We start from the raw sequence: 21,936 nt of genomic DNA on the forward strand, positions 1-21,936 counted from the left end.
TACTTGCGTTTAAAGTTCTTATTTTGAACTCCAGGGTGAAGTCATAGTTTTTCATGTTTAAATCAGATTTAAAGTGTTGCAATTTTATTTACGTCAAATGTATCATCGCTAAGGTTGCTGCTATAGTTTAAAGATAAGATTTGTATTTTTTTATTTGGCTCAAACTTTGTGGGGGCCTTCCCTATGACCATATAAGCTATTTTGTGTCATTGGTTCCCCCATACAAGTCTCCATACAATTTTGGCAGCTGTCCATACAAAAATGGTACGTACATATTCAAACAGCTGTAACTTTTGAGTGCATTTTCTGATCAATTTGGTGTCTTGGGCAAAGTTGTAGATATTGTTGAGGATTATTGAGAAAAAAATAGGTGTGTGTGTGTGTGCAACGAACCAAACGGGACCACGCGGTCACTTCTTACAAATGAGTTGTTTCCATGTATTTTTTAGATCTACACTCTATACATGCAAATAACTCGCATAGGCATTTGGAAGGTGTTAGCTCTGCCGAGCTTCGGTGACCCATTTCTACGCTGGCTAGCCGAGCGCGAGGTACTTCAGCTTTATCGACAAGCCCCGCCCTGAAGAACGTTTGCACCAATCGGGTTCAAACGTTATTTAGAACTTCCGAACCCTTGCCAAATGGACAAGGACCCAGCGCGTATATAGTTGATAGTAACAGTATTCCTAATTCCAATCATAGCTCACAAACCCGTGATGGCCTAGTGGTTAGCATTTTTGCTTACCAATCCAAAGGACGGGGGATCGAACCCCGACTCGAGTGAGTTTGATTTTTCGTTCATGTTCAGAGTTTCAAGATTTATAATTCCAATACTTTCTCGTTGGGAGCAGATGGGAATCGAACCCAGGACCATTCGCTTACAAAGCGAACACCGTAACCAGTCAGCCACGGCCGCTCCTATTATTGAGAAAAAAATAAGTACACGGAAAAAAAATTGCCGATTAATTAATTATTATTTTTTCACAGAAACTCAATATCCCAAAAATGTCGATGTCGATATCTCAGCAACTAATGGTCCGATTTTCAATGTTAAAACATGAAACATTCGTGAAATTTTCCGATCTTTCCGAAAAAAAAAATATTTTGAATTTTTTTGAATCAACACTAACATTTCAAAAGGGCGTAATATTCAATGTTTGGCCTTTTTAAATGCTAGTCTTTATTTATTTATTTTTTCAAAATATATTTTTCGAAAAGATCGGAAAATTTTACGAATGTTTCATGTTTTAACATTAAGATATCGACATTAGAAAATGGTAAGTTGTTTGGGTGAGGCTTAGAAAACTTCAATTTTCATGTATCTTTTTTTTTAAGCCACTGTATCTCAGCAACCCGAGGTCCAATCTTCAATGTATCTTTGACAATTTTACAGTAAATTTTCTGAACTTAAAAAAAATGATGTCAAATTTGTTATTGCATAAAATTTCGATTTTTTTCAAAAATCACTATTTTTTCAAAAAATCATAACTCGTTGGCAGATTTTTTGACCATGTTTCTCTATGGTTCAAAAGTTACGGATTAAAAAAATCTCGAAAATCAAAACATACGTATTTTGTGAAATTTAGTTTTTGTGAAAAAACTGTTAATAAAAAATCGCGATTTTTTTTCCGTGTACCTATTCTTTTCTCGATAGTCCTCAACAATACCTACAACTTTGCCGAAGACACCAAATTGATAAGAAAATTCGCTCAGAAGTTACAGCTGTTTGAATATTTACGTACCATTTTTGTATGGACAGCTGCCAAAATTGTATGGAGACTTGTATGGGTGAACCAATGACACAAAACAGCTTTTTTGGTCATAGGGAAGGTCCCTACAAAGTTTGAGCCAAATAAAAAAAAATACAAATAAATACGTGAATGTATGAAATTCTGTACTAAATCGACCAGAAAATTCCTTCTTAAGGGTGACTTTGGCAAAGTTGTAGGTTACCATTAAGACTTTTCGGAAAAAAAGGTACAAAGGAAAAGAAATCCAAGTTTTTTAACTGGTTCCGGAGATATGAATTTCTGATAACAAAAAAAAATGTTTTTAGAAAATGTCCAAAAAAAACGGATGATTTAGAAAAAAAAAAAACAATTCGAGAAACCGAATCAAATTTGCAATAGAAAAGTGCTTTACAATTTTGATAATAGGTTTTCCGTTCTCAAGTTATAACTACTTTTGGGTATGTATTTTCGATTTCTTATCGTTTTTTTGCATCTGAAAAATACTCTCTGAAAGAAAGAACCACCTCTGAGACTTTGAAAATTGACCAATCAGTTTCTAATATTAAGCCTCACAAAGAATCTAATTGACATGAACTTTGAAAAATATTTGCAACGGCCTATATAATATGCAAAAATTCAGAAAACTTCTCAGAATCTTGAAGTTTAAAAAATTGTGAATAAAAAAAATTTCTCAGTGTTATATTTTTAGCCCACTTTTTTGAACACACGATATCTCGGAAACTTACGGTTGGATTTTCAATGTTAATGCAATGAAAAATAATAATAATAACATAAAGTTGATTTATTAAAACCAAGAGTAACCTTTTGAAAGGGCTAAAAACACTCAAATTGGAATTTTTAAAAAGATGCTCGTTTTTTTTTGTTTTGAAATTATGTTTGTAGAAAATAGGTAAGAATTTCACAAAAGTTTAATTTTTAAACATATTTTTGATACATCACGGTGTGAAAAATGAGGGCATATTAGATGACACTGAGAATAACTCATTATCTCAAAATTTTACCTTTAAGAGGCTTTAACTTCAGGAAATTTTCACAGCTTTTCACAAATGCTTTTCCTTTTTAAGAGCTTGGAAATTGCAGAAAACTGAACTGTTTAAAAAACATAAACTTACTTTTATTTGAAAACAATGTAACAAATTGTTAAGTTATTAAAAAATGTGTAAAGTCTGTTTTGATTGCAAATTTTAAATTTTGTTTGACAATTTCGATTTTTTTTTTGCTGGAAGGTTTCAATAAACAATATTTTTTTTACTTTTTGGGTGTTTCAAAAAAAAAACCCTGACTCAAGGCAGTTTAAAAATTAAACACCAGCCTCCCCCCCCTCCCTTGTTGCCATTTTCAAAATCGGTCGGAAAAATCTGAGGTAAAGACAATATTTTTACAAAAACTTCAAATTTTTGATTTTTTATTGAAATAGCTGAAAACGATTCTAAAAGCATGTTCTTGCGTTGATAATCATATTAAGCATGTTGTGTTTAGGTCGTTTAAAAATAAATTTGGATTGTGTGAAATTAAAGTGTACAGTGAGGTAACCCGGGGGTGACTTGGATAGGATTTATTTTTTGATTATTTTCCAACTGGTAAGGTTTGTCTCAATATTACCAATTTTAAAACATGTAGTGAGGTAGGCCACACAAGATTCATGCACAATTTTTGTTTTCAATCCTATTCTACTTGCGTTTAGATTTCTTATTTTGAACTCCAGGGTGAAGTCAAAGTTTTTCATGTTTAAATCAGATTTAAAGTGTTGAAATTTTATTTACGTCAAATGTATCACCGCTAAGGTTGCTGCTATAGTTAAAAGATAAGATTTGTATTTTTTTATTTGGCTCAAACTTTGTGGGGGCCTTCCCTATGACCAAATAAGCTATTTTGTGTCATTGGTTCACCCATACAAGTCTCCATACAATTTTGGCAGCTGTCCATACAAAAATGGTACGTACATATTCAAACAGCTGTAACTTTTGAGTGCATTTTCTGATCAATTTGGTGTCTTGGGCAAAGTTGTAGGTATTGTCGAAGACTATTGAGAAAAAAATAGGTACACGGAAAAAAGATTTTTTAATCAACTTATCTTTCACAGAAACTCAATTTCCCAAAATAGGATTTTTTACCATACAGAAACATGGTCAAAAACTCTGCCGCCGAGTTATACATTTTTGAAAAAATAGTGATTTTTGGAAAAAATCGAAAATTTATGCAAAAACAAATTTGACGTAATTTTTTAATGTAAAATTGAATTTCCAATCGAAAAGTACTTTACAGATTTTTTGGTAAAGGGCTTTTTTTTTTCAAGATATAGCCACCGAAAGTTTGATTTTAGGTTAAATATGAGTTTTTCGATTTTTAAAAATAGTGACCATGAGTGACCATTTCTAAAAATATTGTTTTTTTAAAGTTAAGAAAATTTGCTATAAAATTGTCTAAGAGACATTGAAGATTGGACCTCGGGTTGCTGAGATAGAGCCGCTTTAAGGAAAAGAAACACGAAAATTGAAGTTTTCTAAGTCTCACCTAAACTACCCACCATTTTCTAATGTCGATATCTCAGCAACTAATGGTTCCATTTTCAATGTTAAAACATGAAACATTCATGAAATTTTCCGATCTTTTCGAAAAAAATATTCTGCAAAAAATTAAATCAAGACTAGCATTTTAAATGGGCGTAATATTCAATGTTTGGTCTTTTTAAAATGTTAGTCTTGATTTAAAAAATTCCAAAATATTTTTTTCGAAAAGATCGGAAAATTTCACGAATGTTTCATGTTTTAACATTGAAGATTGGACCATTAGTTGCTGAGATATCGACATTAGAAAATGGAGGGTTGTTTCGGTGAGACTTAGAAAACTTCAATTTTCGTGTTTCTTTCCCTTAAAGCGGCTGTATCTCAGCAACCCGAGGTCCAATCTTCAATGTCTCTTAGACAATTTCATAGAAAATTTCTGAACTCTTAAAAAAAATATTTTTAGAAATGGTCACTCATGGTCACTATTTTTAAAAATCAAAAAACTGCAAATATTTCGCTAAAATCAAACTTTCGGTGGCTATATCTTGAAAACAGAGCCCTTTATCAAAAAATCTGTAAAGTACTTTTCGATTGGAAATTCAATTTTACATTAAAAAATTACATCAAATTTGTTTTAGCATGAAATTTAGAATTTTTCCAAAAATCACTATTTTTTCAAAAATTCATAAGGCTTCATCCATAAAGTACGTCACGCTAAAATCAGCCAAAATTTACCCCCCCCTCCCCCCCCTTTGTCACGCTTTTCCTATACTTACAACACGCAATGTCACACTTGCTCAGACACCCCCCTCCCCCCCTAGAGCGTGACATACTTTATGGATGACGCCTAACTCGGCGACAAATTTTTTGACCATGTTTCTCTATAGCTCAAAAGTTGCGGGTTTTTGTCCCCTAAAACATATCAAAAAATCTCGAAAATCAAAAAATACGTATTTTGGGAAATTGAGTTTTTGTGAAAAAAAAAGTTGATTAAAAAATCTGCAAATTTTTTTTTCCGTGTACCTATTTTTTTCTCAATAGTCCTCAACAATACCTACAACTTTGCCGAAGACACCAAATTGATCAGAAAATTCACTCAAAAGTTACAGCTGTTTGAATATGTACGTACCATTTTTGTATGGACAGCTGCCAAAATTGTATGGAGACTTGTATGGGTGAACCAATGACACAAAATAGCTTATTTGGTCATAGAGAAGGCCCCCACAAAGTTTGAGCCAAATAAAAAAAATACAAATAAAATCCATTTCCGGTTTTGGTAGAGAATTGCTCATTTTGCGGAAAAATCTCCAACCTATTAATGTCAAAAACTCCGAAAAAATATCTGAAACGTCCTTACTCTTGAGTAAAAAATGTCAAGTTTAGTACCGTAAACCGGGGTGACTTTGATAGGATTTCAATTTGTTTTTGGAATATTTTCCAACAGGTAAGGTTTTTCTCAAGATTATTATTTTTAAAACATGTACTGGGGTAGGCCACACAAAGTCCATGCACTTTTTAAGAAAAAAAAAAGTTTTTTCAATAATGTTTAGAATAAAAGTTACGTTAAAAATTCTTAGTTTAAATTCCGGGGTGACTTTGATAGTTATAGTTTTTCTTGTTGGAATCATATTTAAGATGTTCAAACTTTATTTGTACGCTAAATGTACCATCACTAAAGTAGCTGATATAGTTTTTAAGAAAAAAAAATCAATGTTTATATTTAGTTAACTAAGTGTATAAGCTTTTTAGCAAAATACATATAAATTTTAGGTAAAATTGCTAAAAAGTCGGAATTTTGCCTGAAATTTGTTAAAACTGGTCTTGTTTATAAAATTATCGATTTATATTACATTTTATACTGAATTCAAAGCACGAATCACAAGTTTTCACATTTTACATGAAATTTGTTCAACTGAAATTGCCTATTAATTTGGAAATTTTTTTTAATTGTGTTTCAAAAACACATATTATTTATTATTTACAAACTGTTTAAACCTTCTCCTAGTGGAAAATTGTCCAACGAATCCGAAAATGCATTCCGTTTTTCGATTAAAAATGATGTTCATTGAAAAAATCATGACACTTTGAGAAGTTTAAAATAATGACTTTCATCAACATTTTCTTAACTATAGTTAACTAACTTTTTAAACTTGTCAAAATTTTATAAAAAGTTCTTCTTGAGGTACTTTGAACACTTCTCTACCACGGTCAGTATGTTTCTAAACCATTACTTACGTATTTTAATTGTACTCTTCTTTTGCGGAAAAAACGCAAACCTATTAAAGTCACCCCGGCTATCAAAGTCACCCCGTTTTACGGTACCATGTTTGACTGGAAATGACCTAATTTCAAAGCCATCTTTCAAAAAACTGACAAATTCTACAAAGAAGTGCACAAACACCATCAGATAACAGAGCATGTGGCTTAATTAGTGGCACTTGAATTGACGTTTATAAATCTCCTCTGCCTGTTGGTATATGACACCGTGAAGTGCAGTGATTCACTCAGTGCCAATAAACAGCCAAGAGAGTAGCTACGATATCTTTTTCAGCGCTGTTTTAAATCACAGAGAAATAGGTATAATTTGAAATGTCACAGTAGTTTTTGTTGGTTACCTCGTGAACTATTGATAAGAAACCACTTTACTTAGCTGAACTCTCAAATCAATACCGTATAGTTGCACTTGAACAAAGAAAATACGTTGGCACATGTGGTTCATCAATCATCACTTTGCTCGTTGGTTTGTTCTCTTTTACCTGGATAACTTAGAAACCATTTTTATTCAGTAAAAACTCACCATAACTTTCCCCATCATCATCATGTCTGGCCATAGTTTACACCTCCAGCTTGATTTGTGCACCTAAAATTAAGAGAAATAATCCTGTATTAGTTCAAAATTCAAACCTAAAGCAACAAATTTCAAAACAACCTCGACAAAGAACTTCCCCAAGACGACAGTCTAGCAACTTCAATTGCCTCTTCACCTGTGTGTCGCCCCGTCGAATGATAACGAGACACTGAGCTAAATGCCAACTTCAATAAGTGGCCCTGCCGGGAGGGAAGTGCAACCTGTACAAGAGTTGTCTGTTATCAGGATGAGGGCGGAAAACTAGCCAATATTGCACAGCGGAATGAGTCATTTTGTGGGTTTTGAATTGTTTTTATTTGGTTGAAATCTTAATTGGAGAAACATTTGAACTTTTTTATAGGATGTGATTGTTTAACACTTAGGTTACCATGCCATGACACTTCAAATATGTCAAAAGTTGCTGAAATAGCTTAAAATTTGAAAAGGTTACCATGAAAAGTGATCACCCAAATTCATGCTTGGTAATTCAGGTGTTAAATTTACTTAGTAGCATTCTTTCAGAAGATATCACTATATTGAAACTAGACTAGAAGCACCCGACAGAATGTGTTTGTAGATAGATAACGACTCTGTCGTACTGTTCGTGCTAGAATAGGGTTGGTTCACAGGATTGCTCTCTGGGGAAATAGTCGCCGCTACTGACTAATGACTAGTGGTCATAAAATTTAAAGTTGACGTGAATAATTAACATAATTTAAGGAATTTACGGATAGACAGTAAAAAAAAGTTCATTTATTAAGAGTATATTAGATTTTTATTAAAGTACACACAACTATGATTCATAACCTTCTATAAGGTAAACGAACGTCAAACATTTCTCACTATCTCAAACGTGAAATCCCCCCCGTTCGTAAGAAGACACTCGACAGCACAAAAATGTTTGTTTACCTTTTCTTTCTGATAAGCAACGCCAACAAGTTTGATGGGGGGACAGCAGGGAAAGACCACTTTTCCGCCTGACGCATTAAGTGTCATTCATAAACTACTCATTTATCATAAAAAAAATATTCTTATTTTGAGCTAAACCCAATTAATCGAAAAAAAAATACGTCATTCCCGGATGACCCCCACCACTCAAACGCTGCTCAATTTCAAGGGTCACCGCCAGAAGACCGCACCAAGAGTACCACGACTTATCTGTGCGGGGCCGTGTTACGGTAATTGGCGGTTGTTTTAGATTAGTTCACGGCGTTAAAAATAAATCAAAGTAGGCACGGCTGTCTGTTCGCGGGCCAGATGGATGTGCCGGTCGTCGAGTAGGAAGGAAGCGTTAAATATGCGTGTTTGCTGAGATCTGACTGTGGCGTCTGTTATTTTAAAATCGTGTTACGAATATGAAATATTATTATTTTGTCGATTTATGACGGGTGGTTGGACACAGACAATGAAGCATTTCAATGGTACTTTTGTATTTTTGTATTTTTGTATTTTTGTATTTTTGTATTTTTGTATTTTTGTATTTTTGTATTTTTGTATTTTTGTATTTTTGTATTTTTGTATTTTTGTATTTTTGTATTTTTGTATTTTTGTATTTTTGTATTTTTGTATTTTTGTATTTTTGTATTTTTGTATTTTTGTATTTTTGTATTTTTGTATTTTTGTATTTTTGTATTTTTGTATTTTTGTATTTTTGTATTTTTGTATTTTTGTATTTTTGATCAATTTTCAGATTAAAACTTTTTTACAGAGTATAATCATCATCACATATTAAATTATTTCATCAATCCTCAGTAATTCTGTGCCACATGCGTCCCATGTCACCGTAAATCAACTTCCTCGCCATTAGCGCAATGTATTGCGAGTTGCGTGTAAAACTGTTGCGCTGTTCATGACGTTGGCGCCCCATCATCGTCATCTGACTACACTAAGAAAAATCAGTTCCCAAAATCGTGAAAAAGTGTTTATGAAATTCAGAACCAAGAACAAAGTGTTCAAAAATCGTACAATGTACTTTGAACACATTGATCGTGGTTTCGAAATTCAAGAACGCTTGTTCACGGTATTGGTAGCAGATTTTCCTCCGTGTACGGAATTCGCTAGTCGCTAATGCTCATGAGAGAGGAAGCCAAAACTACGTGGCGGCAAATGTCAGAGGCGCGGAATGATTCAGTCAGTTTCTGCCAACATTTTGACGACCCGTACGCACTTACAAACATGTGGTTTTGGTTTTCGGAAGCAGCGTGTTTGTTTTATCTTTTAAAATTACGGAGGAAGTCATAGAACGCGACTAACTGGCACGCTAGAAACGGCGAACGTTCTTGAACTTGAAACGTGCCCCACAGGAAGGTTCGTTCTTTGAGGGGTAACCTTCGAAAATCTTGTACCAAACGCTCAATCGATCCAGCTGAGTTTTGACCACCCCGGAGTTCAAGTGCGCCTCGAATCGATTTTCCCACCCGTGCCGAAAATATAATGGGATGGTCGCAGCAAGCCGCGGTTACTTTGTTTCTACGGCGGTGGCGGTTTTTTTGACGGTTCCTCTGGGTCATGGCCAACTTTGGTGACAGTGGCATCATTTGTTGTGTTACAAGTGGCCAATGTAATTTGAGACCTTGAAGTGGGAACATTTGGCGGATTGTACATTTGGTTCTATTTGTTTGATTTAGACCAATCAATTTAGATCATCCGACGTTTTCAGAACATTAGTTCGCGGAATTCGCGAGACATTCGATATCTCTAATGACAAATGGTTGGGAAACTATCGGCGCTGTCTAAACAAACCGAGCTTGTCATTCAACTTACGCAATGTTGTTGCGAGGAAAATGTTTATTACGAAAATATCTCACAAAACGACGACTTATGTGTACAACACAACAAAGTCGGGTTAGACTTTCTTTGCATCCCATCTTCCTCAGAACATGCCGCAACGTAAGATTTTTTCGGTATTTAAAAATATCTACCTCTTCGCGCGTTTGCAGCGATTGGTTTGTGAAGAATGCTCGACTTGGTTGCACATAGGAGGCTTGAGACTACGAGTACACAATTAATACGAGTAATATTAAAAATAGGTTTCTCGATTGCTTGTCGCGAGGAAAAGTGTGATCAAGTTACCGCCGGTTGGCTTGTTGTGATTTGTCATTGATGGCTTTTATTTATACCGCACGCGGCAGCGGCTACTTTGTTGGATTTCGATGTGCCTTTTCAAAATTACGAGATGAACAAATGGGACACTTAGTTAGAGGTGTTGATCAATTTAAGCAGGACGGTTGTTTTTATCAGAAAAAAACGAAGTTGACTTTATAGCTGTCAGCCACCATTGCTAGTACCAACCACTAGTGTCTTCCTTTTTATCTACAAGGACTTCGCCGCCCTGGGCTCCTAAGTGTATGAAAGTATGGCACGGAGCGACGGCGCCGAATACCCATATTTACACAAAGAATTTTAGAGCGCCCGCCGCGGGATTCGAACCGGCGACCTCTGGCTTGTGAGTCCAGTGCGCGATCCGATTGATCCACACGGGCGGGAACAGAATATAGTTTTATTTCTTGAGAGATTTTTGTTTTAAATGTATGGATTCGGATTAATTTAATTTTTTTTCAGCAGATAAATTTATTTACATTATGGAGCAATTCTCCCCGAATTTCGGAAGTGGATTTCATTTGTATTTTTTAATTTGGCTCAAACTATTGGAGGAATTTCCTTTTACCAAATAAATAAGCCATATCGTGTCATTGGTTTACCCATACAAGCCTTCATACAAATTTGGCAGCTGTCCATACAAAAATGGTATGTAATTATTAGAAAATCTGTATCTTTTTGAGACATTTTCTGATCGATGTGGTGTCTTCGGCAAAGTTATAGGTATTGATCAGGACTATTCAGAAAAAAGGTAAACGGATTTTTTTCCGCAATATTCAATTGCCGAAGTCCTCATTTTTTTTTGAAATGTGTTGATGTGTTTAAGGGTGCACAGCAACGAAGGGTGTTGTTGTCTTATTATTCTAAAATTGTCAAACTTACGGACTCAATCCTGCAACAACGGGATTGTAAAATTAGTCAAACTTTGTTGTAAATTACTTTATGGACAGTACTTTAGGGGATGAATAAAAAAATATTTCGATAGTACCCGTAGTTTTGAAGATACTAAAATGTCTGTAACAAAAATCTGGGTGCAAAAGCTCTGGTTGATGTGCAACGTTAAGGAGACAAAAAACTCACAACTTTTGATCCTTATTTTCAATTTTTTGAAAAAAAAATGTGTAGAAAAAAATAGATCTTGCCTTGCAATCGAAAGTATTTTTCAGATTTTTTTTTTAAATATATCTCAAAATCTGCAACAGTGGATTTGCTGCAGAAAATGTCACATTTTATAACATTTTTTGCAGCAAGCCCGTAGATCATTTTTGCCCGCGTGTAAACATTTCAACGATCTGCAGTTCTCACCAACACATATAATGCTGGCCCGTCCACGAGCAACACTCCAAAGAGAAGAATATGTTGGTGCTCTTTCTCTCACATTTCATCAAGCGTCCATGGCGCGGTGGTAGCGTGTCGGATCAATAACCAAGAAGTTGGTGGTTCAATCCTCGTTCTGTTAAGGGCCTCCTATCCTTTTGTGCATTTTTTCTTGTTCTAGTTTTTTTTTCATTTTTTACGAGGTGGCTGTAAACTTTTTGCTCGATTTTCACATTTTCTGCTAAAGAACTATACCATTGTCATTTAAATTGTTGAAAAATGCGTAGAAGCATAGCCTAGGATATAAAAATAATTATTCCTTACTTATTTTTACAAGAAACTTAGGAAATATTAGAGAACATAGCCAAAGTTCACCTCAGAAAAAAATGAAAGTCGCATAAAACAAGTCAAACTTCCAACCTAAACATTTTCTAAAAGTTAAATAGTTCTTCTTTCCAAAGCTTTTTAAAGATCAAAAATTTGGTTCAGAAATTGAATTTTGGTGAATTTATAGATCAAAGCCTCAAAGCTAGAGCGTCCAATTTCCCGTCCCGGGAAAAAAAATCCCGGGAATTCCCGGGATTTCCCGAAAAAAAAATATTTCCCGTTTCCCGGAAAATTTCTAAATTTCTCGGGAATTCCCGAAATTCAAGCGGAAGTATACATTTTCTTACTTTTTTGGTATTTTTTTTAAAGTTACAAAAAAAAAGAAAGAACTAAATTTAATTTTATTACATTAAATTAACTCTTCTTATAGAACTTATCAGTTCGTCTGAAAATTTCATGTCAAGATTTATTTCAGATGATATTATTTTTTGAAGCTTTCACAACTAGGAATAGATCTTTATTTGTTGGGCAACAAAAATTACGATATTATGAAATGAAAATAAACTATTCAAATTTTTGTAAGCTTTTTAAACGAATTTTTGTTTATATCATTTGAAAATAAGGTAACTCTTCCCGCCAAGATCAAAATAGATTTTTTAACAAATTGGATGAAAATTGAATTGATATCATTAAATGTCTGTTGGAGGATTTTTGCTAGAAGAAAAAAAGTTTTCGAGAAATTACAGTCAAAAGTTAAAAAGGTATACAGCACTAGAGCTACCAAGGGTGTGATTACATAAAAATGGTATTTCAAATGAATATCAGATTTTAAAGGTAAATTCAATGCTTTTATTCATGAGATTAAACTAGTAAGATTTGTTCTGAATAAAATATTTGCCATGAAAAACATATTTTCTTCATTATTTTTTTTTCATTTCAATGTTTTTTTATCATATTCTCGCAAAATGGTCACAGAGACGTATTCAAAATCAATTTTATCGTTTTGGAGCATGGATTCATTTTACTCACTTTCCAAACACTTTCCAAACATTTTTAAAATGATTTAAAAATTTATACCTAGCTACTTCTTATCAATACAAAATAATAATCATTATTTTTTTTTATATTTTGAACAAATTGATAGACAGTTTATATGTTTCGCAAATTTATATATTTTCTTGAAGTTGTATATTTTTTAACAAGCAGCCAAGGCATTAATTGAAGTTAACACTTATATTTACCATTATAGTTGCTATTTTATACTATTTTGTTGCAAAATATTAGCCAAAACCAGGATCAGAACAATTTTCGATAAATTTCAAATTTTACGGGAATTCCCGGGATTTCCCGGGAAATTTGTTGAAAATTTCCCGTTTCCCGGGAATTTTGTAACCCCGGGAAATTGGACGCTCTACTCAAAGCCCATCTAGAGGCGGGGTTTCATTGTAAAGGGCTAACTAAAAATTTGGAGCTTTTAGATTTTTTAAAAATTTTGCTCGTGTGTGACCTTTTCTGAAAATATTGTTTTTCAAAGTTTCAGAATATCTTAATCAAAGTTTCAGAATATCGATATCTTAATATGTTGTCTTTGAAACATTGAAGATTGAACCTCTGGTTGCTGAGATATGCTGATAAAATAAAACAAACAGGAAAATTTAAGTTTTGAATGTCTTACCCTTTTCTAATGCCAATATCTCATACAACATTTCTTGACTTTTTTTTTATAAGGTCCTATAAACAAATGTAAACATTGAGTGTATTCCTTTCACACCTTATGTCAAAGTCCATCGGAGTAAGCGGGATACACTCAATGTTTACTTTTGTTTATAGGACCTTATCAAAAAAAAGTCAAGATTTGTTAAATTGTCTGATATTTTTTTTAAATATTTTGAAGATTTTGGAATCAAGACTTTTATATCAAAAGGGTGTTTTAATTTAAAAACGCAGTCACCAAATTTATGTTACAAAATGTAACATTGAAGAAAAGTACAAAAAAACAAGTTCAGTTGAAAACCCTTGAAATTTTATGTATTGAGCCATTATTTTTTAAACCATAAAAGAACCTTCTAAATAAACTGAAAAAACGTCTTTTCCATGATTTTGAATCCTATTGAAAAAAAAACCTGTTTTGAATTTTAATCGGTACCAAAGAAATAAATATCAGTTTATTCTTATGAAAATGCAGATTGGTTTAAATTTTATCGTTTTTCAACCTTTTAGAACTTACAAATAAAAAACTACCAACTAAACAACAAAATAAATTAAACTAAGGTAGATGTATCTTAAGTAAAGCAGGGAATTTTGGAATTTATTGTTGTGTTAAAAATTTCCGTACCGGGGGTAGTAAATGGATTCGTTAAAAAGTCATACCTATTTGACTTACTATAAAAGCATTCAAATGTTTTTACTTACTTACAAACAAATTCTTGTAAACTCACTTGGTAACCAACTAAATATAGCTGTGATAGAGTTTGAGCTGTTGTGGTAAGTTATTTGATAGTTTTATCGTGTTTTTCAAAGTTTTGATGATTAATTCATTCTATATTTTCAGAAAACAATGAAGTTGTTCGAAAAGAGTCGAATCCAGGCTGGATATCTTCCTCCGTAAAATCACGGACGTCGATTCCACCTGGACATCCCAGCTTTGAAGAGAACCGCAAACTCATTTCGTATTGAATGTCAATCATCAAGAGATTCCAATGAATTTGCAAGTTATAATTAAGTTTGTGTTAGACTACTTAAAGATATAATAACGAAAAAAATAAATTTTAAAATACAGATAAAAAACTGAATTAATAAATATTGTTTAAAAAATATGATCATTTTCACAACTCTTGGAGCCTCAAGGGTGCAAACCCCACGGCAAGCAGTGTAACTCACCGCACAGGTTGGGATCGAGTAGCAACTTGTTGAGCCAGTTCCAGCTTTTGCAAGCCCCGTCAGTATTCAACTGTGTTTGTATTGCAGATGTAAGCACGCCGTACGGTACCAAGCAAACTCACTTTCGATTCTCTCATTTGTATTCAAAATTAGCTTCGCTTCGGAAGCATAAAATGTGGAGCCACGATTTCCATTTAAATTCAATCAAGGTTGACTTAATGGTCATCTGATCTGCGATGCAAGTCGATAACCGACCAGGAAAAGTCGATTTATCACTCGTCGTCGCAGGTATATGCAAACTCATACTTTACCTTAACAGGTTGATGAATCACACTTGATTGTACATTCGACGATCGAACGCGACTGGACTTGGAATGGATTTGACCTTCAACGGGTGTGGGACGGACTGCTATTATGGTTGACACATTCAAGTTCGTCTTTTTATTGATCGCCGAGACAAATTGAATCGCTCTATGCTACTCATTTTCATGTGGATGAACCTCATTAGCCATCCATTACCACCTATTGTCACTTTGTTATTGAGAATGTCGTAAGATATGCTAATGACACCTGAAGACATTGAATTTCTTTGACCTTGTAGGGTTCAATCGACTTATTTTCAACTTGTTACACTGCGAAAAGTACAATTTTCCAACTTTCAACTGACAACAGTTACAATAAACCTTACAATACATTCACCATTCACCTAGCCCCACTTTATACCGTAGAATTGAAAACCGTTCCCCTGCAAGATAATAGAGAGACTTAATTAGCATTCGGGCCTCGTGCCGACGTGAAAAGGCGTTCACAAACTCACTGCTGAAACGGTTGGGAATTACCCACACGATGATCGTTTGCCCAAAACAGTTCACCTGAAAGTGAATCACGATTGGCGGAACTTTTGTAGGAAATGATTATTTTTGTTGTAGGTTTCGGGGTCAAGTTGGAACAATTATTTCAAGATTTCATTGATGAAAAAATAAAAAATAAACTGTTAAAAACGAAACTCAGTCCGCAAACTTAAAAGATAAACCCAGAATCAGTTTTGAAATGTTCCACATCCTGTTGAAAGGCAATAATTCAAATAATTACACTAAATTTGTTTGTCATTAGCAGTAGTGCAGTGACTTAATTATTTCGAAATGAGTACTAGAAGCTTCAGCAGAGCAGAGCGATAGGATCGCAAGTTCCTGTTTGCGTTTTAAAACGGAATAACACGTTCAAGATTAATGAACGTGATCAAATGGGAGCGTTTGAAGTGACATTTATTTCTCGCATGTCAGCTGCATCGGAACCATGTCATAACAAATAAATAAAATAGGATTTTGAAATGTATTTTTTCAAAAAGTTTTAATTTACAAAAAAAAAATATAAAGCCGACGGTTTAAGACCTGAGGCTGTATGTTATATTGAGTACAGTGAAAATTGCACAAATTTTATAGAGCAAATTCTCCCTTTCCAACATTTTAAAGCGCTTCTTTGACAGATATATATATCATCTCATGAAAACAATTTGAAAGTGCATATTTCTAATACACACATTAAAAATCATTCAGATCATCATTAACCAATTTGGCCAATTCTATCAAAAGTTATAAGATTTTCAAGAAAAAAATAGGGGTCAAATGACTACCCGAGCGTTTCAGTGTTGAATTCGTTTTGTGAAAAGCTGCAAAAAAATTATGTTTAACATAGATTTATTTTAAACTTTGGTGGTTTTTGGTCTACCTTTTGCGATCACTTTTTTATGGACTGCGATTTTGCATTTGCGACTTTGATTTTTGAATACAAAAATATTACCATTTTTGTACAGGCGATTTAATAGCAGCTGTCAAAAAAAAAAAAAAAAATTAACGAATCGTGCATCATCCTGGCTCTTATTTCTTAATGGTGTGGTTGTTTAGCCTTCGACCTTTTGTCGCACGTCCCATTTTTTGGACTACCCTATTTCGATTAAGATCACCTGAATTGACAAACAAAAAAATACGGATCTAATTAATTTGGCCAAGTACTTTTGATTTGGATCCTGTTTGTTTGACCTGGAATGGCTGAAAAGAAAAAATAAGTTTTTTTCCATAACGGGAAATTACATAAAATTGAGTGCGAACATTGTTGAGATGCACTTCCACCCCCTTTAAAATGTTTTCAAAAATCAGGAGGAAAAATAATATAAAAATTTCATTGATAAAACTTTTAAAAGTACTTGTAAATGTAATTGAAAACATATATTTTTCCAGACTAAATTAAATGGGAAATTTTCAAATGTAATATCAAAAAATATGTTTTTTTTTTTTTAAAAAGACGTAGAACTTTTGAGGAAATATTTTCCAAATGAGTTCTTGGATATTTTCGAAATTTTTAATAGCATCTGCATCAAGTATAGGCAATTTTCTGAGTCTTAATTTGTTTTTTTGTGATAGGGTATTTGTCCCTATTTTGGGCCTACTAAGCAGAGCGCACTTTTAATTTGATGTATTCTCAAAGACTGCTATTGGAAGCCTAGTTTGTTATAGGTACATGAATGAGTTGGATTTTTAATGCTTAAGCTCGTACATTATCAAAATTTTGATAAAAATACCTTATATCGCTGTAAAAGCACGAAAACTAAAACAATCCTAGCATACGTCCTTCTTTGTGCATATTTTCGGCCTACCTTCTGATTGGATGAAATCTCGAAGCGCGTGGCGAACTTTTTTGACGTAAGGTTCAGCCCCAGCTCGTACAGTACAGCCGCACAAATTCGGTCGACAAATATGCTAAATCATTGTGATGTTTTAAGCCACAAATAAACATTAGAATGATTGATTTCACTTGCATTACGTGCATAATTAGCTTGGACATGATTTACAGTAAACCGGGGTGACTTTGAAAGGATTTTAATTTGTTTTAAGAATATTTTCCAACAGATAAGGTTTTTCTCAAGATTATGATTTTTAAAAAATGTACTGGTGTAGGCCACACAAAGTCCATGCACTATTTCGGAAAAAAAGTTTTTTCAATTATGTTTAGAAAAATAGTTGCGTTAAAAAATCTTAGTTATTATTCCGGGGTGACTTTGATAGCCATAGTTTTTCTTGTTAAAATCATATTTAAGATGTTCAAAATTTATTTGTACGCTAAATGTACCATCACTAAAGTAGCTAATATAGTTTTTAAGAAAAAAATCAGTGTGTATATTTTGTTAACTATGTGTATAAGCTTTTTAGCAAAATACATATAAATTTTAGATAAAATTGTTAAAAAGTCGGAGTTTTGCCTGAAATTTGTTAAAACTAGTTTTGTTTATGAAATTATCGATTTATATTGCATTTTATACTGAATTTGAAGCACGAATCACAAATTTTCACATTTTACATGGAATTTGTTCAACTGAAATTGCCTATATATTTGAAGATGTTTTTTAATTGTGTTTCAAAAACACATATTATTTATTATTAACAAACTTTTTTAACCTTCTCCTAGTGGAAAATTGTCCAAAGAATCCGAAAATGCATTCCGTTTTCCGATTCAAAATCATGTTCATTGAGAAAACCATGACATTTTGAGAAGTTTAAAATAATGAATTTCATCAACATTTTCTTAACTATAGTTAACTAACTTTTTAAACTTGTCAAAATTTTATAAAAAGTTCTTCTTGAGGTACTTTGAACACTTCTCTACCACGGGCGATATGTTTCTAAACCATTCCTTACGTATTCTAATTATACTCTTCATTTTGCGAAAAACCTATCAAAGTCACCCCGGCTATCAAAGTCACCCCGTTTTACGGTATATCATTCTTTACGAGTTTTAAACATAATTAAACAATTGTTGCGTAGCCAAACAACAAGCTCGTAATATGCAAGAAAGACTTAAAATTCGAGAAGCGCACACACACTGGCACAGTTTGTAGAGTTGCCAAATGTACCGAAAATATATCCATTTCTCTCCGATATGGACGAAGCAACTTTAATAAGTTATTTTATTGATTTGGTGGCAGTTTAGTGATTGTTTTTGCAATGGGATTGTGCAACCCACCAATAAAAACACATGGACGGCTCTCATTCATGTGCTGAGCAATGAAACGGCTCTCATTCATGTGCTGAGCAATGAAATCCGTGACGCTGAGTGTCAGCAAGCAGTAAGCAAAAGTGGTGAATATTTTGGACCTAATGGGCACCTAGCGATTTGCCAAGAAAAATGTGGAGAGTTATATATTTTTTGCTTTATTTCTAATTTAGGAGGAGAAAGTGAATGATCCTTGCCCACCAAAATGCAGGTAATGACTGCATGTTTCATTCTCAAGTGGCAGATCCCTGCCTGATTTGGTTAAATGCTCAATTTTGTTGAATTAAGTTTGGTAGACCCAAAATACGTACTAGGCCCAAAATAGGGACAAATACCCTACTTCGACCTTAAAAAAAGCAGAAACACGCTCAAAATACGTTTTACGTGAAATGATGAACATATTTTTTTCTTTAATTTTACGTATTTTTTCGATCTTTGTGGAAAGTGGAGACAAAATAAAAAAATTAATGTTCATAAACTTTCATTTAGAACAAAATTTTAAAATAAAATTGCAGAACTCATACATCTGACTTCTACAGGGTTAATTTCAAAAGCAAAACAACCCGACTTCCCCACCTAGTTCCCACCACTCCTCATCCGTCATCACAGCACAGCAAGGTAGTAAAGTTTAATTGAAGATGGTTTGAAGAGGGAATGAAGAAGCCAGCTAGACGGTGGAGGCTATTGAGTCCGCGAGACGGGCAAGGCGGAACTGTGGCAAAACCGCGCCACGCCGAGATTGTTCCGTTCCGTGAAAGAAAATCTTTGTGCCAACTTACCGCTCTTCTTCTTGTATCTCCGGATGCTTGCCCAACTTCACTTCGGCAAAAACAGCTGACTTGTTGTTGTCTGGTTTGGCTTCGTCTGTGGGGACAACCACCTTCCTCTCTCACCGGAGGAGCTGCAGCTTCCGACTCCGATGTTGCTGTCTCTTTCTACGACCTCCTCCGTTACACCACCGCGGCGCGCGTCTTCGTCTAACGGTGGACGGACGGTTCCCCGACCTCTCTTTGTTCCCGATACCTTGTTTGATGACTACGCTGTGTGTTCGACAGACACCGACGTCCAAGAAGTACAAAGAAGTTGTGATCTACCGGACCATGCTTCTTGTTCTTGATCGAACCACGATGCTGAGCATCAGGTGGATGTTCTTCTGGACGCTGATTCAACAGACTACGCTGACTACTTCACAAAGATCGTAGCTTGATGGCTTTTATTAGATCTTTATCACTTCCCTCAAAATTAACGACCTCGAGGCTACCGCACTAGAAGTCGTCTATCAAAGCCAATTTATCTACACTTTCATAGAAGTAACCATACCATAGACACTACGCCAACAACAGCAACAACAACACGGATGCTGTGACCACTAATTGCTTCTTCTTGAGCTACGAGCGCACACTTACAGCAATTACAACTCTCACCGTCAAAACATACACCAAGTACGCGGAGAAACCACGACCTTTCCGAAGGCGAATCCGGCAAAGAAATTACGACCACCGCCGCCGACGCGTCAAAGGAGGCTGTGAGACACTACAAACAAAAATCTAGTAGTCGAGTCGTCGTAGCCAAGCGCTGTGAACCCGACCACGCGACACGAGCCGATGCAAGCGAATGAGCGAAGCACGGTTTGAAGTTTACGACGATGTTGCTCTCGCGGATCGGGAGTTCATAGACGCGCGGTCGGAACGAAGCGATTCGGGTTTTTGGTTTTTGTTTTCGGGGGCGATGGTAGGAGGAGTGGGAGGATGTGCATCACAGTGAGTCATGGAAGAGGAACATGTTTTGCAGGTTTGTTGGTTCGATAATTTGGTTATTTTGGGTATCGGTACTTGAAAAAATGTGAAGAATAGATAGTTTCGGAAGAAGAAAGTACTTTAAAGAACGCTTTTCTGATGCTAAAATTAAATAAGGCATTTAGAATCTACTGTCTTTTTAGCAAACATTTACCATGAAATAGATTTTCTAAGTGCAAAGTTTTAGGTCCCTGATCATAAGATATTCTTTTTCTAAATATTCTCAATTTTGATTAACTTTTTAACATAGAAAACTCATTTATTTGACATTCCAATAGTTCGAGATGGTTTCTGAATTACAGCCACTTAGAAGAAAATCTGATAAAAATTAATATGAAACAATATTTGTATATTTTTTTTCGCTTTGATTATGAAATTTTGATAATATCTTAATCACTTGGTTCATGGTTCATTTCGACCATCACCTTTTGATGAAAACATCATGTATGTAAATAAAGTAGTTTTATTATTACAGAAACAAATAAAAAATTATAAAATTAAAATTTCATGCAACGGAAAAATCAGGATCTTACCTACGATTACAGTTGACTTTCGGAATTGTTTTTTTGTAGTGTTGAACTTGAAAATTTTAATGACAATGACAATCCAAAAATTCAAAAAAATTAAAGCAATTATAGGGAAAAAGATTTGAAAACCAATACATTTTTCAACGCTTTTTTCATGTTACAGTACTCGATTATCCGAAGCCTCGATTATCCGAAATTTCGATTATTCGAAGATCGATTATCCGAAGGTTTGTATGGGACTTCAGAATCACGAACGATTTTTTTTTTGTGTTTATATCTTACTTTTAACATAAAATTCGAGCTCTGTGAATGGTTGATTATTTTTTGAATTAGAAAATGCATTTTTTTGCAATTCCGTCGTGAAACTATTTACTTTTCCTGTCATTCTTGAACGACGAAATAGCCTACTTTTCTGTACCAAAAATAACAGAATCGAATAGCAACACTTTTCAAAATAAATGCTGAAAAGTTCTACTTTTCAGCACTGAAATGGGTGCTGAAAAGTTGAACTTTTCAGCACTTGTTTTGAAAAGTAACACTTTTCAACATTTTTTTGATTTAAACGATTTATTAACAAAATACATGAAAATTCGACTTAAAATTTCACTCAAAGGGTGTTTTTCGAAATTGCAAAAAAAATTGTATGGAACTCGTTGCAAAACTTGATTTTTTCAGCACTCGTCGTATTTATCCAACTCGGTGAACCTCGTTGGATAAATGTACTCTGAAAAAATCCTCTTTTTGCAACTTGTTGCATAAACTACTATTTCAATATTTCATCACCATCATTTTGGCCGCCATCTTGAATTTAAAAATTCTTCATGACTTTATCGTAGT

General features: G+C 34.1%; 1 protein-coding gene across 1 annotated transcript in view; it reads right to left on the reverse strand.

The window, feature by feature from the left end:
- The window catches only part of LOC120430866 (choline transporter-like 2), a 32,998-nt gene extending 25,740 nt beyond the window's left edge, over window positions 1-7,258 (reverse strand). The window contains exons 1-2 of the mRNA XM_039595991.2: window positions 7,188-7,258; window positions 7,056-7,118 (exon numbers count right to left, since the gene is read on the reverse strand). Of these exons, the coding sequence (XP_039451925.1) occupies window positions 7,056-7,089 (34 nt within the window). The 5' untranslated portion in view covers window positions 7,090-7,118; window positions 7,188-7,258. The remainder of the gene's footprint in view (window positions 1-7,055; window positions 7,119-7,187) is intronic.
- Window positions 7,259-21,936: the final 14,678 nt, after the last annotated feature.

This window comes from Culex pipiens, chromosome 2, assembly GCF_016801865.2.
Source record: "Culex pipiens pallens isolate TS chromosome 2, TS_CPP_V2, whole genome shotgun sequence".
Classification (NCBI taxonomy): domain Eukaryota; kingdom Metazoa; phylum Arthropoda; class Insecta; order Diptera; family Culicidae; genus Culex; species Culex pipiens.